General features: G+C 38.8%; 1 protein-coding gene across 5 annotated transcripts in view; it reads left to right on the top strand.

Moving 5' to 3' along the window:
• The window catches only part of PDE4D (phosphodiesterase 4D, cAMP-specific), a 2,172,274-nt gene that overhangs the window by 1,552,725 nt on the left and 592,305 nt on the right, over positions 1 to 27,244 (top strand). Inside the window, exon 1 of one of the 5 annotated variants that reach the window (XM_006876168.1) lies at positions 7,228 to 7,352. The exons of the other annotated variants lie outside the window; for them this stretch is intronic. Within the exon in view, the coding sequence (XP_006876230.1) occupies positions 7,228 to 7,352 (125 nt within the window). Of the gene's footprint in view, positions 1 to 7,227; positions 7,353 to 27,244 lie in introns of those variants that run through there. 5 annotated transcript variants of the gene reach the window in all.

Below are 27,244 nucleotides of genomic sequence, written 5' to 3'. Positions count from 1 at the left end.
TTTAGAATCATAGGAGCGAGGCATGAGATTGTTCAAACACCATTAACACTTGTGCGTGACCCCATATCTGTCTACACAGGAATCCCACTGTACAAGTGCAAGCACAACATAGGTTGGTAGCCTTGGTCATTCCTTGAAATGTGAGCCATCATTTGTTATAAACCTATCACGGACTGTGATTCTAATCCTTAGATTAAATGAAACCATTCAGTGTGTTTATCTTTTCTCAAAGTAGTTCCCAGCGACCTTTGCCCAGCCCCAGAGAAAGGGAATTGTTGGAGATAGCAAGATTTGTGTTTTACCATAGTGGCCACTCTTTGCTAATTGGCTAGAGTTCTTAGAGACTGTAGATTTGTTGGCACGTTGAAATTTTGTAGTAATCTCTTCTCATCCCAATGTAAGTACAAGTAATCCCTCATCCAAGCTGCTGGTCAAACATTGTTAAGGTACACGGAAAAATATCCCTGCCAAAAAAAAAAGGGTTTTGTTTTGTTTTTAGCATCAGAAGACATATTTCCTTCCCCAGGAGGTTGATACTTTATCCTTCAGGCTTAGGGGGATGTCGTTCTTCTAGTACTATGGTGGTGGTGATGGTGGTTGTAAGTGCTATCGAGTTGGTTCTGACTCAAAGCAATCCTGTATAGAGTTTCCCAGGAGCAGCTAGTGAGTTTGAACAGCCAACTTTGCAATTCAAACTGACCTTACAGTCCAGCACATTAGCCTGCAGCTGCACATCCGAACTCCTTAGCGGTGGTGGTGGTGGTTAAAATACCATAGAGTTGGTTCCAATTCATATCAGCCCTATATAAGGTTTTTGAGTCTATAAATCTTTGCAGGAGCAGAAAGGCTTATGCTTGTCATATTCTTTCATTTTTGTTGAGATGCCACACTCCTACCATTGCACACTAACATAACACCTTTATACACCAATCCTTTATATTTAGGCATATTTAGTTTAGACTAACTGCTCTTATAACTTTGCAAACATCTTAATCACATTTTAATTTTAACAAGAAACCATATGCAATCAGTGGATCATTTGGAAAGCTTCTGTCTTTATCTTTATGTTATAGAACACCAATAGATAGTGGTATCAAGATTATGGGAAAATGGATATCTTCCTACATGACATATGAAAATGTGAACTGCCATAGTGTATTAGATAAATTAGGTAGGTATGCAGCATTACTTTGGGAAATAAAATATCAATCAATCAAGCTATATTAACAAATGTGTTTTTTCTTTATATAATTCCAAAAATATATGACTACAAGTAAGGGACTGGTTGAAGAAATACTATATATACATTCTATGGAATGTTATGCAATCTTTTTGTTTTGTTTTGTTTTAAGTTTTTATTGTGAACTGAGTGAAAGTTTACAGGGCAGATAATCAGTTTTACATTCAATAAATCATATACTTTGATTCACTATAATGATTATAATCCCCTCCATGTACCATCAATTAACAGTATATCTCTCTATTCATTTTAGCTCTTTCTTTTTTTTTAAACACTCAGGCATATATAATCATTTAAACCACCAAAAGGAATATTCTGCAAGTCTGCCTTCTGGCCGCCAGTTCTAAGTTCTTATCTTTTCATGAATCTAGAGTCCTCACCTGCTCCCTCTCTCCATGTCCCCACCTCTGCCTCCATCTGTGGTGGCTCTGCTTCTCTGGATTGGGTCCCACATTCCACTTGTGCTCTACTCCCTTGATAGGCCTAGTGTCCTCTGTTTCTGGACTGTAAGATTAACTACTTCCGCATTTTTGTTACAAAACTTCTACCTTTACAATTGTGACAGTTGCAATTAGTCATGATAACAATTACTCACTAATGAATCGTAAGAATATTATCCCCATCTATTTTCACCAGAACCATCTAGACAAGATGAAAACTAGTCAGTGGGGACTCTATCATCCCCTCAACAATCTTAAATTAAACTGCCTCTTGAAACCTTGTAAGCCAGTCACTTTGTGCCTTTATCGCTCCCTCATTTTAGGTAGCCAATGTCGAAGTTGCCCATTAACTACCCTGTATACAGAGAGGATAGCATTGATACTTGATGTGAAGATTCCTTCCCTCTCTATTGGTATTTTGAGCTACTACATCTATGATAGGTCAAGTTCATCAAATTGTAGCACTTTACCCTCATTTCCTTTATAAAAAAAATTTTTTTTTAATTGTCCTCTAGTCAAGTTCTGGAGTCCTGGCTGTGGGCTGACACCATGTCAGACTTCAAAGTCGTTTGAACTGCAAGGTCGGTGGTTCAAGCTCACCAGCCACTCCTTGGAAACCCTATACAGGGTAGCTATTGGTTGGACTCGACTCTTCAGCACTTAACAACAACAACAATAGTTGAGTTCTGATTATCAAGCCATCTAGGCTAGGTTAAATTGGTACGGTCTGCAAGTTTGGGTGTTCTTGTGCATTTCCCCTCACTTTGTATCAGCTGGATGCTTCACTCTCAGCTCTGGTCCTCCGTGGCTATGTCCTTCTCCATGGGCTCAGGTGTCCCCAGGTCTCCCCACACTTTGGACCAACCAGCCCTTCCTCTTCTCATCTCCAAGTCAATGGGAGTCTGTGAAACGAGTTTGATCTCAGCCCATTTCTTCATTGCTGCCTTTCCCCCTCTTCCACTCACCAGTAGACCAATGTGTTCGCCAGCAAACTTACATACCTGTTCATGTGTTCCCTTTGAGTTTCAATCTTAGAGGGGGGTTTGTCCTGAAGGAACTTGATTGCTTGCCTTGATGGCTTCCTGGCAAACAACTTGATTATTCTTGTAGTAGCCAGTCATACTGCCATTTTTGTTTTGGGTTTTTCCTGATGATCTTTCTTTGAAAATGTATCTTCTATTGCTCTAGCTGTTCCAGAATGGTCTGCTTGCCCTTTCTAGTAGGTATGTCCCACCTCAGAAGGTTCTGGATGGGATTCAGGATTCCACCTAAGGTCCTATACACTGCAAAATCTCCACAGGAGGCCTACTTCACTGCGTAAGCTCTAGTACCCCTTTTATTTATTCCATTCAGTTATAGGGGTTTACAAGCTTTCTGTAATCATGTTTCCTGACATTCCTTTCTATCCCACTCAAGTGTCTATTTTACAATAGTAGTCAAGGGAAACTAACATTCATAAAACAGTCAAGCATCTTAGTATTATTTGCCTTCTACAGACTATGTCTCAATCCCTGTATTACAGAGCTCTGTTGTTCCAAGGTTGAGCATGAATCACTGTTTACCTCTGTGCCATTTAGACCATGCAAACCTGTCTCAGTGTTCCCCTATCTACCTTGTTCTTCCATCCCCTTCCCCTTCTTGTGTATTGCCCTCCCCAACTCCCAAACTATGATGTGTCTGCCCCCTATCCTGTGCTTTACAGTCGCCTCCCTCCACCTCCCCCAAACCCCACCCACCATGCCCCACACTCACTGGAAACCCACAAAAAAAAAATTTTTTTTTTTTCCTTTTTAGTATGGGTATCTTTTCTTATGATTTTACAATAATGGTCTTATGCAATATTTGTCCTTTTGTGACTGATTCATTTCACTCAGAATAATGTCCTCAAGGTTCATACATGTCACATGGTGGCTTGTAGCTTCCTTGTTATTCTTCAAGGTAGCATAATATTCCATTGTGTATATGTACTAAAGTTTGTTTATCCATTCTTCCATTGATGGGCACTTAGGCTGTCTCCATCTTTTTGGTGTTGTGAATAGTGCTGCGATGAACATTGGTGTGCATTTTAATGTAATCATTTAAAAGAACTCAGTAGACATTGGCTACCTAAAATTGGGGGGCTTTAGAGGCACAAAATGACTGGCTTACAAGTTTTCAAGAGGGAGCTTAGTTTCAGAGTGTACAGAGGAAGATAGAATCCCTACTGAATAGTATTCCTCTTGTCTATATGGGCCTGGTGAAAAGAGATGCAGATAAGATTCTTATGATTCAATAGTGAGTAATTGATACCATGACTAATTAAGAATTTCAAAATTGTAAAGGTAGAAGTTTTGTAACAAAAAGAAGGGAGTAGTTAATCTTATAATCCAGGAACAGAGGACACTAGAACCATCTAAGGAGAGGAGCATGAGCAGAATGTGGGACCCTATCCAAAGAAGCAGCGACACCAGCGATGGAGGGAGAGGTTAGGGCATGGAGAGAGGGAGCAGCTGAGGACTCTAGACTCATGGAAAGAGCAGGACTGAGTGCTGGCGGCCAGGAGGCAGGCTTGCAGAATGTGCCCTTTGGTTGTTTAAATGATTATATATTCCTGAGTGTTTTTGTGTGCATCTTAAAAAAAAAGAGAAAACACACACACACACAGAGTGAATAGAAGCAAATGCTGTTGAATGATAATGCACAGAGGAGACTGTAATCATTGCAAAGAAACAATGAGTGTAAAACATATCCCCCTCCCATGTAAACTATCACTCAATTCACAATAGAAACTTAAAAACAAACAAAAAAAAAACACCTCAGTAGATTTGTAAGCATTGACTGAAAATGGATTTGTAGTTCCTTTTAAATAACCACTAGACTGGAAACCACTGGGTCAGTAGTGCAAATCCACTGACTGATTTCAGAAACCTTATACAGGTTTGCTATGAACTGGAATGTCAGGAAAACAAAAATCCTCACCACTGGACCAATAAACAACATTCTTATCAATGGAGAAAAGATTGAAGTTGTCAAGGACTTCATTCTTCTTGGATCAACTATCAACACTCGCGGAAGCAGCAGTCAAGAGATCAGATGATGTATTGCATTGGGCAAATCTGCTGCACAGGAACTTTTTAAAGTGTTGAAGAGCAGAGATTGTCAGCTAGAGGACTAAGGTGTGCTTGACCCAAGCCATGGTATTTTCAATAACTTCATATGGATGCGAAAGCTGGACAGTGAATAAGGAAGATCGTAGAAGAATTGATGCCTTTGAGTTGTGGTGTTGGAGGAGAATACTGAAAGTGCCATGGACTGCCAGAAGAACCAATAGATCTGTTTTGGAAGAAGTGCAGCCAGAGTGCTCCTTGGAGGCCAGGATGGCTAAGCTTCATCTCTCATACTTTGGACATATTGTCAGGAGGGAACAGTTGCTGGAAAAGGATGCCATGCTGGGTAAGATGGAGGGTCAGAGTAAAAGAGGAAGACCCCCAACGAGATGGATCAGCCAGGTGGCATCATTGATGGCGTCAAGTGTGGCAGCGGTAGTGAGGTTGGCCCAGGATTTGTCATTGTTTCGTTCTGCTGTGCATGGGGTCGCTATGAGTTGGTTCTGACTCGATGGCACCTGACAACAACAACAATGAATTGGAACTGACTTGATGGCCCACAACAGTCAACAACAATGTATAACATAAACCAGCTTTAGAGGAGAAAATGATACATGCACTAGACATGCGTTGACATAGGTGACAAGGCAGGCAACATACAACCAGAGGGAGGTTGGCAGAGGAAAGACAGGGGTGGTGGTAGACACAGGGAGGAATGCAGTGCTCAGAGTGAATAAAGGTACAAACTGTTAACTGTTGGTGCATGGAGGGGATTACAGCCATGTAATGAAGCAAAGTGTATGACTTGTTGAATATACAACTGAGGATCTGCTCTCAATGCATTCAAATCACAATAAAAAATTTGTTTCAAAACAGAAATAAACTAGGAGCCCTATATAAAAGGTTCTTCAAAAAGTTCATGGAAAAATTTCACTATCTTTCATTGCAATTTCCTACAAACTTTTTAAACAGTGGACCAGAAGGTCAGTTTGAACCGCCACAAAGTTGTCAGTTCAAACTCATCAGTTGCTCCTCAGAAACCCGGTACAGGGTCGCTATGAGTCGGAACTGACTCCACGGCACATAACCACCACCACTACCACCAGGTCGCACTTAACAACAACAAATGTGTGTGTGTGTGTGTGTATACATACATTTAGGTCCACATACACAAACATCCACTTGTTGGGATAAAGATAAAGACAAGGAGATTTTTAATTTATATACCTCTGCATCATTTGACATATTAAAATGAACATATATTGTTTTGTGTTTAGAAACACAGTGTAGAAAAGATCACTGGATATAAATTCTCATAATTCTATGGAAAGTTGTCTTCCCTTTTGAGTTTGAGATTTCACAATCTGAACAGTATCTGCTGTTTGAATCTAACTTTCTTTCAAAACACTTTATGTATGTTTGCACACATCTCAGGACTCTTAAATAAATATGCTGTGTATATTCTTGTCCTGTAATAGAAATTCTGTTTCAATATACAAGTCATTATTAACAATACTGTGACTTCCTTCAGGTTTTAGGGTACACATGGAGCCTTTGTGGTTTTGTTATTATTGTAAAAGTAGGAAATAATGAAGTCTGGTCAATACTCTGGGCTCATCAAAGCTCTATCTTTTCTTGGAGACTCTGCTGCCTTCGGTGTCACTATTTGATGTCATTTCAGTTGTTGCAACTTGTATTTCGCTATTATTGAAATTTTGGCTTATAAAGAACTAGCCAAGAATCTTCCATTAATTGTCCCACAGATTTTCATACACAAAAGAGATATAGCTTGCAATTTTGAAAGAAAGCTTCTTAATGAAGGGGAAAAAAAATAGTATCATAGTCAAAATGTTAGTATACAAAGACCTCTGCTTACAATTTTTATGTTACCATGAGGTTGAATTCAGCTCTATTGTGAACAGGCACTTATGAACGAAAACCCACAATTTTTTAACCAGATAATTGGAAAACCACCCATAATCACTTCCATGTGCCCATCTCATTTTCTAAGCATCTATGACCAGTTTTCAAAACAATTTGCCCCTCTTTGAAAATATAACACATCATTGCCAGCTTGGTGTGTTGGTAAATAACTCTGATTACCCAACCGCCGCCGGTTGACGTTCTTTTCGACGTTAGACAAAAGTGGATTAAACCTTGCTGCCTACAGAGAGACTTGGCCTGACTGGGAATAGGCTTTTGTGGAGCTACAGAATTTCTACTTCATCTGTTTAGCCAATAATTGGTCAGAGCATGACTCTGGTTAGAAATAAGCACCGAGCTTCCTGTAACTATGAAGAGAAACCAAGGTAGTGCCTGCAGCCTCTGAGAGACATGCGTTTACTTTTGAAGAGAAGCCCATGTATGAAATCCATTATCTGACAACACGGTCTTTCCAGCGATCCCAGGAATCCTAGGCTGACTACTAGGATTTATTTTTACTTCCTGCCTTTTGGATAAAATGAGTTTGCCAAGCAGCTGTGAGTACCTAACGCTGGGGAAGGTGGCTAGGTTCCGAAGTGCTTATGTTCATGGATCGCCTTATGCAATCAACAAGCCAATTGATATTAAGCCTCAGAGGAGACGGTAACTGCTTTCCTTTCTTTAAGTTGTTTGTCAGTGAAATGTGTTCTGTTACCCTTTCGGCGCTGCTGTGGACGTCTGTTGCTGCTGCTGCTGCTTCTAGGAGGGTCAGGGTGAGAAGTTAGTTTAAAAATTCAGCTGACTGGATAGTTAGGAAAAAATTAACCAAAGGGGAAAGCTGGGAAATATTCTTAGCTTTGCTGTTTATCAAAAGCTCATTCGGTTTCAAGCTCTGTAGTGTTTAAGAATTTTGAGAGATTGTTAGCACTTGTCTTTTCATCAGAATAAAGAGGATTTAGCAAAATCATGGAATATTTTATTAATGGCTTTTAATACCAGATGACTAATATATCACAATCAAGAAGCAGCATTCCATAATTCCAATGTGAGAGAAATGTGTTTAATTCTACAAAAAGGATTCATTTTCATGTGGTCTCTAGGAGGGTCAGAAATGAGTTTTTCTCCTGTAAATAAATTGTCATTTCTAGATCAGTGTTCCAAAATTCTATTAATTCACAATCTCTACACACCTCCACCACCCCACACCCACACACACCCCCTTTGACAAACTCATGTTGTATAGTTAGGAATTTCAAAGTTGAGATTAGTGTTTTAATTGCAGGGGAAGTTGATGAGAGCTAAGTAGACCCTTTCTCCTCCCCAGGCTTTTTATTCAGTGTCTGATAAGTGTATGATAAATTTGACTAATGTGTCCAAAAAACGATTCCTCAATTCTGATTTCAGTACAAAGAGATTTTGTTTCGCATTGCACAATGAACTTCAAAAAAAGAGTTTTATGGGGGTGTTCCATTTACTCTGTGAAAATACGAATTCCAATTTTATGAATTCCTGGTATAAAAAAAATTTTAAATGAACCATCGTTACGTTATTTTCTTATTATAGTGACACATGCAAACTCACATATAAAAGCATACACTTGGCAGGGTTTGACCTTATTTTAAATATGAAAGCATATTCACACATTTGAGTGATTAAAGGACAAACGTTTCCAAATCTTCAGATTTACCTGGGTATTAGCTTTTCAACTGCAAAAAACTTTTTAAAAAATCATTATTTTATTTTACTTTATTAAAATGAGCTTCCTGATTTTGTGAAGGTTAATGTTCCTATACAGCAACTAGCACCTATTTTAAGGAGTCTTCAGGAAAATGTGTTCTGAAACACTCAACATGGCTTAATTGCTGTAAGTCATTTCAGGTTGTTCAGCAGTTAGTAGCACGATGCTATAAATCCAAGCCAGTGCCACATTCTAGTGTAGATACTGTGTCCCTTACCCATTTTTTCCCTGCTAAACAGTCATGTTAAAAAAAAAAAAAAAGTAAGCCAATTGAATTACGTTTTTATATAGGGTGTTGTGTGTATGCATTTAGTGTGGACTTAGCCCATTGTGATACATCTTAACAATTTCAGACTTAACCCCAATCAAGTTTAAAATAGGGTATCAGTATATATTTTGTAAGCAAATATTTTTGTTAGGCATGTTATGATACCAGTGTTTTGTACAATAGAATCTACAGAAATGAAATTCTACATTAGAATTTTAAAACATATCAGAGTCAACTTTTCCTCTGGTATAATTCATTGCTTATATCCAGCAAGTAAATCAAACTAAATTATTTTTTATGTAAAAGATGCCTTAAATCATTGCATCTAGAGCTTAGAGTCCATGAAAGTAAAATTTGACAATGAAAACGATGGCTGCAGGGGTGGATGAGTGAGTCAAGAGGGTCCAAATCATAGAGAGTATCTCTTTATCCTGTAACTCAGAAATTACATTGTAAATTTAAAATCTCTATTTGAACTTAATTTGAGTCTGCTGAGAGAATCGTAGACCTGAAAAGTGATGGGCATTATCCTAGGTTCACTCAAATCTACCCAAAATTAAATAGTTAAATTTCCAGAAAGCATCTAAGATTGATCTGAAGCCATTTTCTAATGGTTACAGTCGTGCACTTTGGCAGAAAGGAAATTTTTTTCCAATTACTAGAAAACAACAACAAAAAAGAAAACCATCTTTAAGATAGGAACTATATGTTGGTGTTTTAACCTATGTAGTGAAGAATGAAGTGCTGAAAGGAAATCTTCCTTTTCATTAAAAAGCCATAGGGAGAAGAAAGGAAGAGGTAATACATTCATACAAAGTAGCACTCAATAGCATAGTGGTTATGAATCGGGCTGCGAACCTCAGAGTCAGCAGTTCGAAACTATGAGCTGTTCCGTAGGAGAAAGATGAGACTTTTGCTCCCGTAAAGATTTACAGCCTCGGAAACCCTGTACAGGGTTGCTATGAGTCGGAACTGACTCCATGGCACATCACCACCACCACCAGAGCTTAATAAAGGAACTTTTGGTTAACAAGTGATTGACTGTTAACCAAAAGCTCAGTGGTTTGAACCTACCAGCCATTCCTCAGTGGGCTTTCCTGAAACTTGGCAGCCTTGAGTTGTACTATGCCATGTATGGCTGCCTTGAGTTGGAACTGACTATGAATGGGTTTTGTTTTATATCCTTATTAAGAATAATGACTTATTGAAACAATACTATGTTTCTCTAGGGATACATAGAAATAACTTCCAAATTGAAAATTCACTGTATTAAGAATATGGCAGCATGGTCATTAATAATTCTGAATTTTTATTTCAAAGTGACAATAAGATATTTAATGAAGCAATTAACACTAGCAAATCCTAAGATGACAACCCTGCCATCTGTGAGTCTACTGATTTTCTCTATGTGTGATTTAAATTTTTTTCTTTTAATTGGCTTGTAGCCTCCAACAATGCTAGAGCTCTGTTATTTTATTGCAAAAATTATTTCTTTTTTTTCCTATGAAATGTTGACTTCTCAGTTTTATTATATAGCAATTAAATAATAGGTTGAGTCTAGTTTTTCCACCCCATCCCCACCCAAGTAGACTTGGAATATCAATTCTAGACCACTACCTTAAATGGTTAGGCATCATGCGTTTTATTATTACGAGGTTAGCAAAGCAGAATCTGGAATCCATTTCTGTATTCATAAGCATATGTATGACTTAAGCAGTAGAAAGGAGGAGGAAACGGCAAGAGGGAATGAAGGGGGAGCTCCTAGAAAGAAAAAAACAAAAATTACAAATGAATAAATATGATAGAAACACAACTGTCATAAAATCAGTTATAAAGATTGTGAATTGTATATATATATATATATATATATATCCAGTTCTGTTCGTCCTGTTTTAGGGTTAAACCCACATTTTTAATAAATAAGAACTAGCAGCACTGATGGAGACAGGAGACATCACCTGTGCTCTAGGGAAGATCTTTCACAAGCAAAGGTTAGTACTGAGTGTGTCACAGACCCTTTCCCCCCACTGTAATTCAGAGGATCTACACCTATGTTTCCTGTTGACAGGTGAATGACCTTGTGGCTTGTTTGAGATTCCTCTTTCGAATGATGTGACTTCTCTCTTCATCTCCGGTTTCCATTTTCCTATGGGTCAGTTGTTCATGCTGCTAGACTTGGAACCTGAGAAACATGGGGTTCAAAGACCCAGAAGGCATAAACAAAAATGACATATGAGGGTACAAGTTTAAGCATATGTTAAGGGTGAAGATATCACCCTACTTTCTCAGAGAGAGATTTTTAAATCTTTCTAAAAAATCCAAGTCGTGCACTTAGATTTCTGACCAGTCATCAAACTATTTATACACTCAATGGTATCCATAGAAATGATTTGCAAATAATGATTGTGGCAGAGGATAGGAATTGGACTATGAGTCCTGATTAATCAGTGACCTCATATTCAAAATATTCATTCAATGAGTGTGAACATTCAGGAGTCAGGGATTGTGAAGTAAAGTGGAGCACTTCGTAGTTTCTGTACCAAAGAAAAACAATGACCCATTGCGACTACAATAGGTTTCCAGCAAATGAAATGTGACTGCTTTAGTTTGGAATCTGTATTCATTCAAAGAGGACCTAGACCAACATTTGCTTTTATAAAGTCTTTTTGTTGTTGTTGTTTGGGGAGTGGTTGTTAAATTAAATATTTAGGTAAGTAATGGTTCTCATTCGGGGTTAGATTATCTCCCAGGGCAGCTACAATGCCTCTAGACAATTGTGAAGATGGCACAAGACCTGTATTGCTGTGTTGTGTTGTGCCTAGGGTTAATATAAGTTGTAACCAACTCGACAGCACCTACAACAACAAGGATATTTTCAAGGGTTGTAACTAGGATGGCAGTGGTTTGCTACTAGTATCAAGTAAGAAGAAACTACTGCCAAGGATGCTACTAAACATTCTATAATATAAACATTCTATAATACATTCTACAATTCTACAATACACAGGATAGCCCTTACAATAAAACATATCCAATCCAGAATGCCTCTACTGCTGAGATTTAGAAACCCTATTAAAAACAAATGGGACTGGGGCAGTACTTAAAAAAACATTTTGAACTCCTTTATTTATATCCAGAAAATTGATATTTTTTTTAAAATCTATTTATGAAAATACATACATAATAAACTTACTTTCTGCATCTTTCTTATGACCATTAGATAACACTTTCTTCTTATTGTCAAGTCAGTTCTGACTCATAGCGACTCTGTAAAGGGCTTCCAAGGAGCAGCTGATGGGTTTGAAGTGCTGACCTTGTGGTTCAAACTGACCTTGTGGTCCAGGGCTTATCCAACAATGCCACACCAGGACTCCTGTCTTAGCTTGGATAAAAATAGACAACTGCCACACTTAAAATAACCTAAAATAATTAATAATTCAAACAATTCTGTCTTTGGATTTTTCTGAATTAGTCTGTTGTGTTGCATTTCCAAGATCTTGTAAGGCATCACTAAGATTTCATTAAAGAAAACTGAATAAATGACCCAATATATTCTTGTAGCTCCAGGCTAGATGCTAAACATTGATCTGCCTTTCAAGGCATAATGAAAATGTCAGTAAAATTGCACAGTGGATAACGTATTAAGTGACCGTACCTTTGACCTGGTCTACTGAAGGTCTGCTGGACCCTTGCCACCATTTCCCAGGCCTGCATGCATGAGCCCATGCATGGTGAATGTGTATGCCACAGGTGGACTTTCATTATAGTCAGCTCATCCTAAAAGTAAAGAGCAAAATTCATAAGGAGAAAATTCTTGGGGTAAAGGGAGTGCTTTCTTTGATGTAAGGCCCTTGTTTTCGGTCAAGAAAACTCCTAGTTATTCTCACAATTTCTTCTAATCATTCCTGCATCTGGTTAAAATTTACTGACAGTAATAGATCTAACTATAGTGTACTTCTCTAGCTTCTCTTGTCTCCTCAATTTCAGGGCATTATTCTCCAATACCTATTATCTAAATAGGAGCCTTAGCTACAATGTAGGATAAGTTCTGGATTGCTAATTGTGATATCAGCAGTACAAACCCACCAGCCACTCTGTGGTAGAAACCTGAAGCTTTCTCTTCCTGTAAAGATTTACAGCCTCAGAAACTATATACGGGGTTACTGTGATTCAGAATAGACTTGGTGGCAGTGGAGTTTTGGGGGTTAGATAAATGCCCTCCAGGGACTGTTGCTCCATCATCCATTCTAGCTCCTTCACATTCATCTTGTCTTTCTCTCTGTTACCCTCCTACTACTAGCATCTTAAGTCAGGACCTCATCCTCTCTTTCCTAAAAGATTGCCAGCCTTATGATTGGTCTCCTAATCCTACTCCATTTTCTTCCCATCTTCCATAAAGAGATTTTCTAAAATCTAATTATGTCACTTCAATGTTTACAACCACTATTTTTTTCATTGCCTACCAAAAAAAAAAAAAGTCTGAATTCCAAATGGTCATTATCTGCTCCCGCCCTACACCTCTTTAAAGTGTTGAAGAGCAAAGATGTCAGTTTGAGGACTAAAGTGTGCCTGATGCAAACCATGCATTTTCAATAACCTCATATATATGCAAAAATTGGACAGTAAATACCAAAGACCATAGAATTGATGCATTTGAGCTATGATGTTGGAGAAGAGTATTGAAAGGACCATGGATTGCCAAAAGAACAAATAGATCTGTGTTGGATAGAAGAGTGCTCCTTGGAAGTCAGGATGGCCAGCCTTCGGCTTTCATACTTCAGACATATTGTCAGGAGGAACCAGTTCCTGAAGCAAGATATCATGGTTGGTACAGTAGAGGATTGGATAAAAAGAGGATGACTCCCAAAGAAATGGATTGGCATAGTGGCAGTATCAATGGGCTCAAATGTAGCAACTATTGTGAGATTGGCCCAGGATCAGGCAGTGTTTCATTCTGTTATGCATAGGGTCCCCATAAGTTGGTACTGTCTCTGTGGCATCCAACAACAATGACACCCTACATCTTCCTATTCTTGTGTAGTTCCCTAATCCCCCTGGTACACTCTGAACTGTAGGTATGAAAAACTACTACCTATACCTGTTCTTTTGCCTGATGTTCCCTTCTTCCTCATCTTGCTGTGATTTCATATTCCAGGTCTGTTTTATTAAATGTTTCCCTATTTCTTTCTTCCAAAAGGAAGCTGCTCTGTTAGGGAGCAATTGCTCATTTCTTACATGTCTGTCACAGCATTTTTGCAATGAACTTCAACTATTTACATATTTTCTACCTCCCCCCTTTCAGAGTAGTGGTGATGGTGGTGGTTGTGTGCTATGGAGTCAGTCCTGACTCTTAAGGGACCCTGTATAGGATTTCTGAAGCTGTAAATCTTTATGGGAACAGCAAGCCTTCTCTTTCTCCTGTGAAGTGGCTGGAATATTATAACAGTTGTCCTGGAGGTTAACAGCCCTACTTGTAATGTACTACACTACTAGTGCTCCTTCTTTAAGAGTTGCTATGTTGTTAAAATGCCATCAAGTTGGTTCTGACTCTTAACGATCCTGTATAGGTTTCCTAAGATCAGCTGGTGAGTTTGAACCACTGACCTTGCAGTTCAAACCAACCGAACAGAAAGAGCTGAACATAAAATTCCAAAGGACAGTTCTAGAAGAGAAAATCAAGTATTATAATAAAATGTGTAAAGATCTGGAGTCAGAAAACCAAAAAGGAAGACTATGTTCAGCTCTTTTCAAGCTGAAAGAACTGAAGAAAAAAATGAACACTTCAAAGGATTCCATGGACAAAATACTGAATGAGGCAGAAAGTATCAAAAGACTATGGAAGGAAAAATACATACATACATACATACATACATACATACATACATACACACATACATACATAAATAGATAGGTAGATAAATAAAGGAATATAGAAGGGATACACAGAATTATTGTGTCAGAAAGAAATGGTGGCTTTCCAACCACTTCAAGAATTAGCATATGATCAAGAACTGATGGTACAAGATGGAGGCAGAGGTGATGAAATGAAGAGATAGAGCAGCTGAGGACTCTAGACTCATGGAAAAAGAAAGGCTGTGTGCTGGTAGCCAGGAGGCAGGCATGCAGAATGTGCCCTTTGGTTGTTGAAATGATTATATATTCCTGAGTGTTTTGTATACATCAACACACACACAAACACAAACAGAGGGAATAGAAGCAAATACTGTTGAATGACGATGCATGGAAGGGATTGTAATTATTGCAATGGAATGAAATACAGTAGGATCAGTGCAAAACTGATGTTCTCCCATCTAAAGTATCACTCAATTCACAATAAAAGCTTAAAAAAAAACTGATGGTACTGAAGGAAGTCCAAGTTGCCCTGAAGATACTGGTGAAAAACAAAACTCCAAGAATTGATGGAATACAAATGGAAATCATTCAACAAACTGATGCAGCAATGGAGGTTCTCACTCATTTACGCCAAGAAATTTGCAAGAGAGCTACCTGGCCAACTTATTGGTAGAGATCCATATTTATGTCCATTGCAAAGAAAGGTGACCCAACGGAATACAGAAATTACTGACAATATCATTCATATCACATAAAGTAAAGTTTTGCTGAAGATAATTTAAAACTGGCTGCAACAGTACATCAACAGAGAACCGCCAGAAATTGAAGCTGGATTCAGAAGAGGATCTGAAACTAGGAATATCATTGCTAATGTCAAATGGTTCTTGGCTGAAAACAGGTAATACCAGTCTGTTTAGAGTACATGAAATTGTTATTTCCAGTGACCTGCAGGGGACTGAACCCAGTCATGGTGACCTTCCTGTGTTAGTCACATTTCTACACTAAATTGTTATTGTTGTCATTAAGTACTGCCCAGTCAGTTCTGACTCACACAGACTCTGTGCAGGGTTTCTGAGGAGTGTTCAGAGGCTTTGAACCACCAATCTCTTACAGCTTCACATCAGGACACCTACACTCAATTGTTGTTAATTGTCATCTAGTTGGTTTGGATTCCCAGCAACCCCGTGTAGGGTATCCGAGGAATGGCTGGCAGGTTTGAACCACCTACCTGGCAGTTAGCAATCCAGTGCTTATCCTACAGTGTCACACCATTAAAATAATTTTACCACTCTTTGAATTTTTTTTTTCCAATTGCTTTTTTGTTTTTGTTTTTTATGGCTCTGCACTTGCAGTAAGCAAAATTATTGCATATGTAAACTTATGCTACAAAGATAACACAGCTATTATTACCTTTTATTTTAGTTTGTAAACTATGATAAATGGTGAATTCTGACAAAGCACCCCAAGTTAGGACTGATAGATTCCATTCAAACAGATTATACATCTAAAGTACCAAAGGTTTAGAGACAGCCTTAGAAATAAGGCTAATGACTTTGGATTTGATTCATTATACTATGTAGGGAGCTCTGGTAGCGTAGTGGTTACGAATTGGGCTGTGAACCTTACAGTCAGCACTTCGAAACTACCAGCTGTTCTGTGGGAGAAAGATGAACCTTTCTGCTCCCTTAAAGATTTACAGCCTCGGAAACCCTGTACAGGGTCACTATGAGTCAGAACCGACTCTACGGCACATAACAACAACAAACCATGTTATTTAGAATCCTGGTGTCACATTGCAGAAGCAGCTGTGGGCAGCTAACCACAAGGTCAGCAGTTCAAACCTACCAGCTGCTCTGAAGCCCTACCCAGGTTCACTATGAACCAGAACTGAGTCTGAGGCACTTAACAACAACAACCTTGTTTTGTGGGGTTACCTCAGGAGGTTGCCATGAGATGGAATTTTGTTTTAGGATCTTGCTGTTTCTGTCAATAAGGAGGCTGTTCTAGCAAAAAAGATGGTTTTCCTATTGGAGATAGAGAGAGGGAATTTGATGAGAAGGAAGTTGCAGGTGTCTCAGGGACAGAGGATCCACTTCTCAGACAAGATGAAATGTGTTCTGAATTTCAAATGACCATTCTCAATAGCACAAGCCAATCCTCAGCCCTAAGGAAAGGTTCCCTCAATAATCACTCTGTTAGGCACCTGCTTATTTGTTCTTACTGCGCCATCGTCTTCTTTTCGACAGTTCTCATGAATGCAATCACTTATTTATGTATTTTGTGGGCCTGAGAGTTCCCTCTCATGTCCAATTCCATGAAGTCAAGATCTATGTCCTTGTTTTAAATCACTGTGTAATATTTTGTATAGAGACTGCTACATACTAGGCATTCAATAAATTATTGAAAAATTAATTTTTCCAACTGTGAATAAGCAAGTTAGCAGAGAAAGTAAATAAGCATGTGCCCTTTTGGAAAAAGATAGGAAATTCGTATTTGCAGCACCCAAATTTATATCTCAAGTCTTAACCACTGTTTCCCTTTTAATTTTGTATTATATCACTTCCTGCAATTTTTTTCAGTGTGTGCTTTTAGCTAAAATTGGACACATTATCTTGCTCTTAAAAATCTTCTGTATTGTTAAGTGCCATCAAGTCTGTTGCGAACCATAGTGAACCACTGCTCTTGTGGTTCAAACCGACCTTTATCTCACAGTATCACACCAGAACTCTAAAAACCTGTTACTTTCTTTCTATTCCCTGGTTTAGTTAATTACTACCCAATTATCCAAGTTAGATGGCTGGGAATCATCTTCACTGTCTCCCTGTATCTCAGCCCCTCATCCTCAACCAAGTAATCACCAAATTGTATTGTCTCTATGTTATTGTTGCTGTTCGGTGTTGTCAAGTCCATTTCAACTCTTAGTGATGCCATGTGGCCTAGTAGAACTTGCTCCATAGGGTCTTCTAAACTGTAAACTTTATGAGAGCAGATTGTAAGTCTATTTCCTGAGAAACTCAGTCCCTTCTCTATGTTTACTAATAACAACAAAAAAATGATAAACAACAAAAAAGCACTCCAAAACCAAACCCACTGCCATGTTGTTGATTTTTGACTCATCACAATACTGCATAGAACAGTTTCTGAGGCTGTTAATCTTTACGGGAACATAAGACCTCCTCTTCCTTCCACAGAGCAGCTGGTGGTTTGACCTTGTGTGGTGAATAGCCCAACACGTAACCCGCAGTGCCAGAGGTTTTTGGAGTCCTGGTGTGATACTGTGGGATAAAGGTCGGTTTGAACCACAAGATCAGTGGTTCACTATACTTCGGAACAGACTTGATGGCACTTAACAATATGTTTATTAATCCTGTCCTTTGATTTAAACTTGCAGAACCTTTTAGATGATATCTTCATGTCTTTGCCTTTCATATAATTCACCTTTAGTGCTTTGTGTGTATTTGTTAATTTGCTTTAATTGTTAGAATGATATTTATGTTTCTGAAATATTACCAATTGTATTAAACCTCTTTGGATGCTATGTACTCTGCTCCAAAGGTTTATAATGGACTCCAGTTATAAAAACCCAAATACTCTTTGTGATGTTTCTTCCTGAGCAATGGCTGAGTGTGAACACGGTTAGTTGATCTAAATTGTAGGATGAAAGTCAATTCACGTTAAACCCGTTCACAAAATGTTTAGCCTACAGCGTATCATACAAAATACTTGGGGATGGGGGTGGGGGTGGGGGTTTCTGTAAACATGTGACATTTGGTCATTTATTTTGCATCCAGACAAAAGTGAAGAAAATCTTTATAGCTATAAAAGTCTCAAAGCTACTGAACAATCAAAAATTACTCAGTTTGCTCTTATGGTGGATGTACAGTTTTTCTAAATTCTCCCTTCTTCCCCTGCCAATGTGATGGAAAATATCCACTCTTGTTTGTGCTGTTTTGTTTGTTTGTTTGTTTTTTTCTAAACAGTTTATGCTGATATCAGATATAACGTAAGTCATGTGATACTGGTGTTGCCATGGTAATCCATTGTGTATATAACAGGAACATTATGAATACCAGCAGCTTTCCTGTTTTCTTTGAGTTTCTTTTCTTCTTCTTCTTTTTTCTAGCTTTAAAGAAAGAAAAAAAAAATTGTATGTCAGCAATCCATCAGCAATGAAACCAAGAGAAATACAATCCAATTTTTCTGTGTTAGTTATGTAGGGTTCATATTCTGGCAGCAGCAGAATTCTTCACCACATTGATTTGCTTTTCTTTTTTTGTCAGTAAAGTCTTCATTTGTTGTTGTTGTTAGGTGCCATCAAGTCAGTGCTGACTCATAGCGACCTCATGCACAGCAGAATGAAACACTGCCCGATCCTGGGCCAACCTCACTATTGTTGCCACGCTTGAGTCCATCGATGCTGCCACTTGGCCAATCTTCTCGCTGGGGGTCTTCCTCTTTTTCTCTGACCCTCCACCTTACCAAACATGATATCCTTCTCCAGCGACTGGTCCCTCCTGATAATATGCCCAAAATATGAGAGACGAAGTTTGGCCATTGTGGCCTCCAAGGAACACTCTGGCTGCAATTATTCCAACACAGATCTGTTGAGTCTGTGGGCAGCCCATGGCACTTTAATATTTTCTTCCAACACCACAACTCAAAAGCATCAATTTTTCTATGGTCTTCCCTATTCACTGCCCAACTGTCTCATGCATAGGAGGTTACTGAAAATACCATGGCTTGGGTCAGGCGCACCTTAGTCCTCAAGCTGACATCTTTGCTTTTCAACACCTTATAAAGGTCTTGTGCAGTGGATTTGCATAATGCAATATATCGTTTGATTTTTTGACTGCTGCTTCTGGAAATACGTCCTTTGATTTCTTGACTGCTGTTTCCGTGAGTTTTTGGTGGGGGATCCAAGAAGAATGAAGTCCTTGACAACTTCAGTCTTTTCTCCGTTGATAAGATTGTTGTTTACTGGTCCAGTGATGAAATGTTGTTTACTGGTCCTCAGCAAGCAAGGTTGTATCATCTGCATATCACAGGTTGTTAATGAGTCTTCCTCCAATCCTAATGCCACATTTTACTTCATAGAACAGCTTCTCATATTATTTGCTCTGCATACAGGTTGAAAAAGTATTGTCAAAAAATACAACCCTGCCGTGTACACCTTTCTTAATTTTAAACCATCCAATGTTCCCATGTTCTGTTCGAACAACTGCCTCTTGTTCCATGTACAGATTTCTCATGAGCAGAATTATGTGAACCAGAATACTCATACTTTGCAATATTGCCCATACCTTGTTATGATCCATACAATTAAAAGCCTTTGCATAGTCAATAAAGCACAGGTAAACATCTTTCTGATAGTCTCTGCTTTCAGCCAAGATCCATCGGACATCAACAATGATATCCCTCATTATGGCCTCTTCTGAATCCAGCTTGAACCTCTGGAAGTTCTCTGTCAATGTATGCTTGCAGCCATTTCTGTATTACCTTTAGTAAAACTTTACTTGCATGGGATATCAAAGATATCACCCAATGAATTCCACATTCCATTGGGTTACCTCTCTTTGGAATGGGCACAAATATGGATCTCTTCCAGTCAGTTGGCCAGACAGTTGTCTTCCAAATTTCTTGTCGTACTGTGGTGGCTTGTGAATTGCTGTGATTCTGGAAGCTACGCCACCAGTATTTTAAATACCAGCAGGGTCACCCAGGATGGACAGGTTTCAGACGAGCTTCCAGACAAAGACAAACTAGGAAGAAGGACTGACAAAGTACTTTTGAACATTTAGTCACTGAAAACCTTATGAATAGCAAAGAAACACTGTCAGATATAGTGCTGGAAAATGAACCCCTCAAGTTGGAAAGCACTCAAAATGCGACTGGGGAAGAGCTGCCTCCTCAAAGTAGGGTTGACCATGATGACGCAAATGGAGTAAAGCCTGTGGGAGTAAAGCCCATGGGACTTTCATTTGCTGATGGGGCACAACTCAAGATGAAGAGAAACAGCTTTAAAAGCCATTGAAAATCGGAACATGGAATGTACGAAGTATGAATCTGGGAAAATTGGAAGTTGTCAAAAAGGAAATGTAATGCATAAACATCGATATCTTAGGCATTAGTGAGCTGAAATGGACTGGTGTATTGGCCATTTTGAATCTGACAACCACAGAGTTTACTATGCCAGGAATGACAAATTGAAGAGGAATGGTGTTGCATTCATTGTCAAAAAGAACATATCCAGATTAGTCATGAGGTATAACGCTGTCTGTGATAGGATAATATCCATGCACCTACAGGAAAACCCAGTTAATAGCACTACTATTCAAATTTATGCACCAACTACTGGAGCCAGTCAGGATGAAATAGAAGAATTCTATCAACTTCTTCAATTTAAAATTGATCAAACATGCAATCAAGATGTATTGATCATTAATGGTGATTGGAATACAAAGGTTGGGAGCAGAGAGGAAGGATCAGTAGTTGAAAAATATGGCCTTGGTGATATAAATGAAGCTGGAGAATGCATGATAGAATTCTGCAAAACCAATGATTTGTTCATTTCAAATACCTTCTTTAGACAGCATAAGAGATGACTATACACATGGACCTCACCAGATGGAATACATAGAAATCAAATTGAATACATCTGCGGAAGAGACAATGGAAAAACTCCATATCATCAGTTAAAACAAGGCCAGGGGCAGTCTGTGAAACAGACCATCAATTGCTCATATGCAAATTCAAACTAAAGCCGAAGAAAATGAAAACAAGTCCATGAGAGCCAAATATGACATTGAATATATCCAACCTGAATTTAGAGATCATTTGAAGAACAGATTTCATACATTAATCACTAAAGAGAAAAGACCAGAAGAGTTGTGGGATGACATCAAGAACATCATACATGAAGAAAGTAAAAAGTCATTAAGAAGACAAGAAAAAAGGAAAACATCAAAATGGATGTCAGAAGAAACACTGAAACTTGCTCTCCAGTGTAGAGATGCTAAAGCAAATGGAAGAAATGAGGAGGTCCAAGAGCTGAACAGAAAATGTCAGAGATCAGCTTGAGAAGATAAAGCCAAATATTACAAATTCTTCTTACCTTACAGGAAAAGTTATTTGCATCCTAAAGTTGAAATTTCAGGAATCCAGTATACTGAGCCCTGTGGAGGTAGAACTTACCAGCCCTGAAGTTGTCAATGTCTCCAGCCAAAATCACCCAAAACATGAAGCCAACCTTCACATTGCTGGCAGTTTTTGATGTTGTTGTTTCTTTGTTTTTTTTTTAAGTTTTTATTGTGTATTGAGTGATAGTTTACATGGGGGAACATCGGTTTTACACACACATCGCTTTATTGCAATGATTACAGTCTCCTCTGTGCATCATCATTCAGTAGTATTTGTTTCTATTCCCTCTGTTTTATTTTATTTTATTTTTTTAGGATGTACACAAAAACACTCAGGAATATATAATCATTTAAACAACCAAAGAGCACATTCTGCAAGCCTTCATCCTGACCACCAGCACACAGCCTTTCTCTTTCCATGAGTTAGAGCCCTCTTGCTGGCAGTTTTTAAAATTAAATTGTTACTTTGAAGTATACCATGCATACAGCATTATAATGCTGTTTAGGCTAGGTTATTCAGGGCATAAGGAGGTTTATAGATGCTCTTTAATATTTCTAGACTGAAAAAGAAACTTTACATACACTGTGAGTTGGGAGACATTAATTCATACTGTAAAAATGAATTCAGTGAGGAGAGACATACAAGAATGCCCAAACTTGTAGATAGTACCTATTTGACCTAGCTTTGATGGCTTGATGATCAGAACTTGACTAGAAAAAAGAAATTTGATAAAGGAAACAAGTATAAATTGCTGAACTTGATGAACTCGACGTATACTTTTGAATGTAGTAACTCAAAATGCTCAGAATGCCAACTGAGAGGGAAAGAGTCAAGTATCAATCCTATCCTCTGTGTATGTAGGGTCGATAGGGACGGGCAACTTAGACATTGGCTACCTAAAATGGGGGTGCTTTAAAGATATGAATGGAGTCCTGATGTGGCGCTGTGGGTTAACATACCAGACTGCAAAGCCATTTGAACTGCAAGGTCAGCATTTCAAGCTTACCAGCTACTCCTCAGAATCCCTATACAGGGTCGATATGGGTCAGAACTGACTCGATGACACTTTACAACAACAACAAATAAAGATATGAAGTGACTGGTTTACAAGTTTTTAAGAGGCAGTTTAGTTTCAGAGTGTGCAAAGGAAGGTAGACTCCCGCTGAATAGTCTTCATCTTGTCTCGATGGGTCTGGTGAAAAGAGATGGAGATAAGATCCTTATGATTCAATAGTGAGCAATGGTTATCATGTCTAATTGCAACTGTCACAACTGTAATGTAGAAGTTTTGTAACAAAAATAGGGGAGTAGTTAATCTTATATTCCATGAACAAAGGACCCTAGGACCATCACGGGAGAAGAGCACGAGCAGAATGTGGGACCCTATCCAGAGAAGCGGTGACACTAGAGATGGAGGCAGAGATAAGGACATGGAGAGAGGGAGCAGCTGAAGACTCTAGACTCATGGAAAGAGAAAGGCTGTGTGCTGGTGACCAGGAAGCAGGCTTGCAGAATGTGCCCTTTGGTTGTTTAAATGATTATATATTCTTGAAGGGTTTTGTGTACATTGCAAAATAACAAAATAAAAAACAGAGGTACTAGAGCAAATACTACTGAATTATGATGCACAGAGGAGATTGTAATCACATTGCAATGGAACAATGAGTGTAAAACCGATGTTCCCCCTTGTAAACTATCATTCAATTCACAATAAAAACTATTTAAAAAATCAATTCAGTAGAGTTGTACCATCTTAACACTTAATAATACAAATGTAAATATACACACTAAGCCAAAAATGGAGAAATAGAGGAGAGAGAATAGCAATTTACATAATGCAATTTCACATGCTTTACTTGTTACCACATTGAATGGGAGAGTAAGATAAAATGTAAACAAGTTGCTGTCAAATCGATTCTAAGTCACGGTGTCCCCATGGTGTATATGAGAGGAGAACTATGCTTCATGAGGTTTTCTAAGGCTGATATTTTATAAATAGATAACCAGGCCTTTTTTTTCAAGAAGCCACTGGATGGATTTGAACATCTAACCTTCCCTTTATCAGCTGAGTGTGTTATTCATTTCACCCCAGGGGCTCCAAGTGTAAGATGGTGGTGGTGGTATTAAGTGTCATCAAGCTATTTCCTACTCACTTGACCCTGTATAGGGTTGCCAAGGAGCAACTGGTAGGTTTGAACCACCAACCTTGTGGTTAGCAGTCCAGCACCTCTCCTACAGTTCCACGCCAATACTCCAGGTATAAGATAGGAGATGTGACTCTGTTTCTCTCTCGCCAGTCTCAGATATCACAGGACTGTCATAGTGTAAACACCTTGCCTCCCATTTATGTGATTTAAGGGATTCTCCATGGTGATATTGACTAAACTATCTTGTTTTCCACAAGCGCGGACATTAGAATTGAAACCCAAGTAAGATATGACTCCAATGGCATGTGTATTACGGTACTATCATAAGATGTATTTCTATTTACAAACATTTTCTTCAATGTGAAAAGGAACTGTAATGTTGATCATAAATATAATTAGTCTCATTTGCAGAGTTAAACAGATATTAAGACTGCATGCACACCAGGGAAAACAATCACACAGTAAAACTCAATATGCAGGACCATTCCGTTGTGTCATATTCTTCTCTTCAATGTTTACAAAATTTTAATCCATGCAGTGCACATGACTCTGTTAGGATACAAGACAGGTCACACACACAAAAAGTTGTTCCTCATGAAGCTTATTGTCTAAAGAGAAATGACAGGTACTGAACACAAAGAGGACTTCTGCTGTGGCATTCTAGGATAAGCTCTGAACCACATGGTCAGTGGTTCAAACTCACTCACCAGCCTCTCCTTGGAAACCCTATACAGGGTCACTATGAGTCAGCACTTAACAACAGCAGCAAGAAGAGCAAAGGACCAAACATTACCACCGCTGGGCTATTCAGAGAACGTCTTCCAAATTTGGTCCTGGAAGATGACTAAACATTTTCCTGAAAGACAGACAGTGTGAGAGAGGCCACATCCAGCAGACCATGAACACACATGACATAATACTTAGTTTTTATTAAGTAGATTTAAATATTTGTCATATACTCTCTTCATCGGAGTCCTAGTATGGCACTGTGAGAGAATGCTCAGAACTGCAAAATCGTTTTGAATCACAAGATCAGTGGTTCAAGCTTATGAGCTGCTCCTTGGAAACCCTATACAGGGTCACTGTACGTTGGATCCAACTCATTGGCGCTTAACAACAATGCTCTCCGTTGATCCCCAAATCAACTGATGTGGGACACTGGGGCCTAGCAGATTCACAAGTCTAGATTGCCAGACTTGTCTTCCAAGGCACTTCTTTGTGGGTTTGAACCACAAAGTTTTGGCTAGTAGCTGTGCCACGCAAGAACTTGTGCAACATTTTGTGTCACACAAGAACTTTACTTGAAGCCCTGTTTTGAGATCATCATTGAATTAATTTCAACTCATTTCAACCCCATGTGACAGAGTAGAACCACCCCCATAGGGTTTTCTACACTGTAATCTTTTTTGGGAATACATTATCAGGACTTTTCTCCTGCACAGCCACTTGGTGGACTTGAACCTTTTGGTTAGCTGATGTGTACTTCATCATTGCTCCACCAGGGCTTCTCATTCAAGGCCATGTTGTTAAGTGTCATCTAGTCAGTTCCAACCCATAGCAACCCTGTATAGGGCTTCCAAGGGGCAGCTGGTTAACTTGGATCACCAACCTTGCAGTTCAAACTGACTTTGCTGTCCGGCGCATTAATACACAGCGCCACACCAGGACTCCACTCAAGGCCATAAAGACAGTTAAATACTAGAGTTTGGGAACGCAAGCCCCATTCATCTGGAACTACATTTTATATTTTGTATTCCTGTAAGTCTCATAGAGAAAGTAGAAATAAAATGCTTTGGCCGGTAAGTGAAGCAAGAATTTATTTCCAGGTGAGGCTGTTGTAGAATCTTTTCTGGGCAAAATGGCCTTCAGTCTTGAAGTTTGCATTTACTAATGCAGAGTTGGTGATGAAAGGAATTTTAGGAAGGGAAATCAACCAGACAAAGGCATGGATGTATAAAAACATGGCTTTCCTTAAGAAAGAATAAAATAGCATCACTGAAGCCATAATTTGGAGTCCTGGTATGGTGCTATAGGATAAGCACTTTCAATCAGAAGGTCAGCAATTCAAATTTACCAGCTGCACCTCAGAAACGCTATACAGTGTTGCTATGAATTGGAACCAACTCAACAGCACTTAACAACAACAAAGTCATAATTTGGAGTAGAGTGAGGAGACTAATGAGAATTTTATAGTCTATCCTAGTAATAATTTTACAGAAGTTAACACAAGATGTTGGACTGTTGTTGGTACCATTGAGTCAGTTCTGACTTATAGCAACCTTATGCACAACAGAAGGAAACACTGCCTAGTCCTGCAACAGGCTCATAGTTGGCTCAGTAGCACCTTAATCCTCAAACTAGCATCTTTGCTCTTGAACAAAGGTCTTGTGCGGTAGATTTGCCTAATGCAATAATGTCGTGTGTTTTAACTGCAGCCTCCATGAGTGTTGATAGTGGATCCAAGCATAATTGAGTCTCACAATTTCAATCTTTTCTATATGTGTTGTTGTTAAGTGCCTTCAAGTCACTTCCAATGCGTAGTGACCCTGTGAATCCTAGGAGTGGCCGATGAGTTCTGAACCGCTGACTTCATGGCTCAAACGGACCCTGTGGCCCAGTTCTTATCCTGCAGTGCCACACATGGGCTCCATTTTGCCCATGTTGTTGTTACTGTTAAGTGCCATCAAGTCTGATCCAACCCATAGTGACCCTGTATAGGGTTTCTGAAGAGCAGCTGGTGAGTTTGAACTGTCAAGATTGTGGTTAGCAGTCCAGTGCTTATCCTACAGCACCATACCAGGACTCCATTTTGCCCATTTTGTTATTACGTGCCGTCGAGTCAGTTCTAACCCATAGCAACCTTGTCTAGGGTTTTTGAGGAGCAGCTGGTGAACTTAAACCACCGACCTTGCAGTTCAAATGGCTTCGCAGTCTGGCACATTAACCCAGAGTGCCACACCAGGACTCCCATTTTGCCCACAGAATCCTTCAATATTGCAAAAAGAATCTTAAATGTTTTTCACTTCTTTCAGCTTGATAAATGCTGAACATGTTTTTCCCTTTTGACTTTCTAACTCTAGGTCTTTGAATATTTCATTATGATATTTTACTTTGTTTCTAGGGCTGCCCTTTGCAATTTTCTGTTCAGATTTTTTACCTTCTCATTTCTTTCATTTGCTTTTGCATCTCTACACTGGAGAGCAAGTTTCAGAGTCTCGTATGACATCCATTCCAGTTTTTTCCTTCTTTCTTGTTTTCTTAAAGACCTTTTGCTTTCTTCCTGCCTGATGTTCTTTATGTCATCCCACAAGTTTTCTGGTCTTCAGTCATTAGTGTCTAGTGCATCAAATTTGTTTTTGAGATGATTTCCAAATCCAGGTGGTATATGTTCTAAGTCAAATTTTGGTTCTTC

The sequence above is a fragment of the Chrysochloris asiatica genome, unplaced genomic scaffold (assembly GCF_000296735.1).
Source record: "Chrysochloris asiatica unplaced genomic scaffold, ChrAsi1.0 scaffold00360, whole genome shotgun sequence".
Classification (NCBI taxonomy): Eukaryota; Metazoa; Chordata; class Mammalia; order Afrosoricida; family Chrysochloridae; genus Chrysochloris; species Chrysochloris asiatica.
The sequence above is the reverse complement of the archived record's forward strand: the minus strand, read 5'-3'. Positions and strand labels throughout refer to the sequence as shown.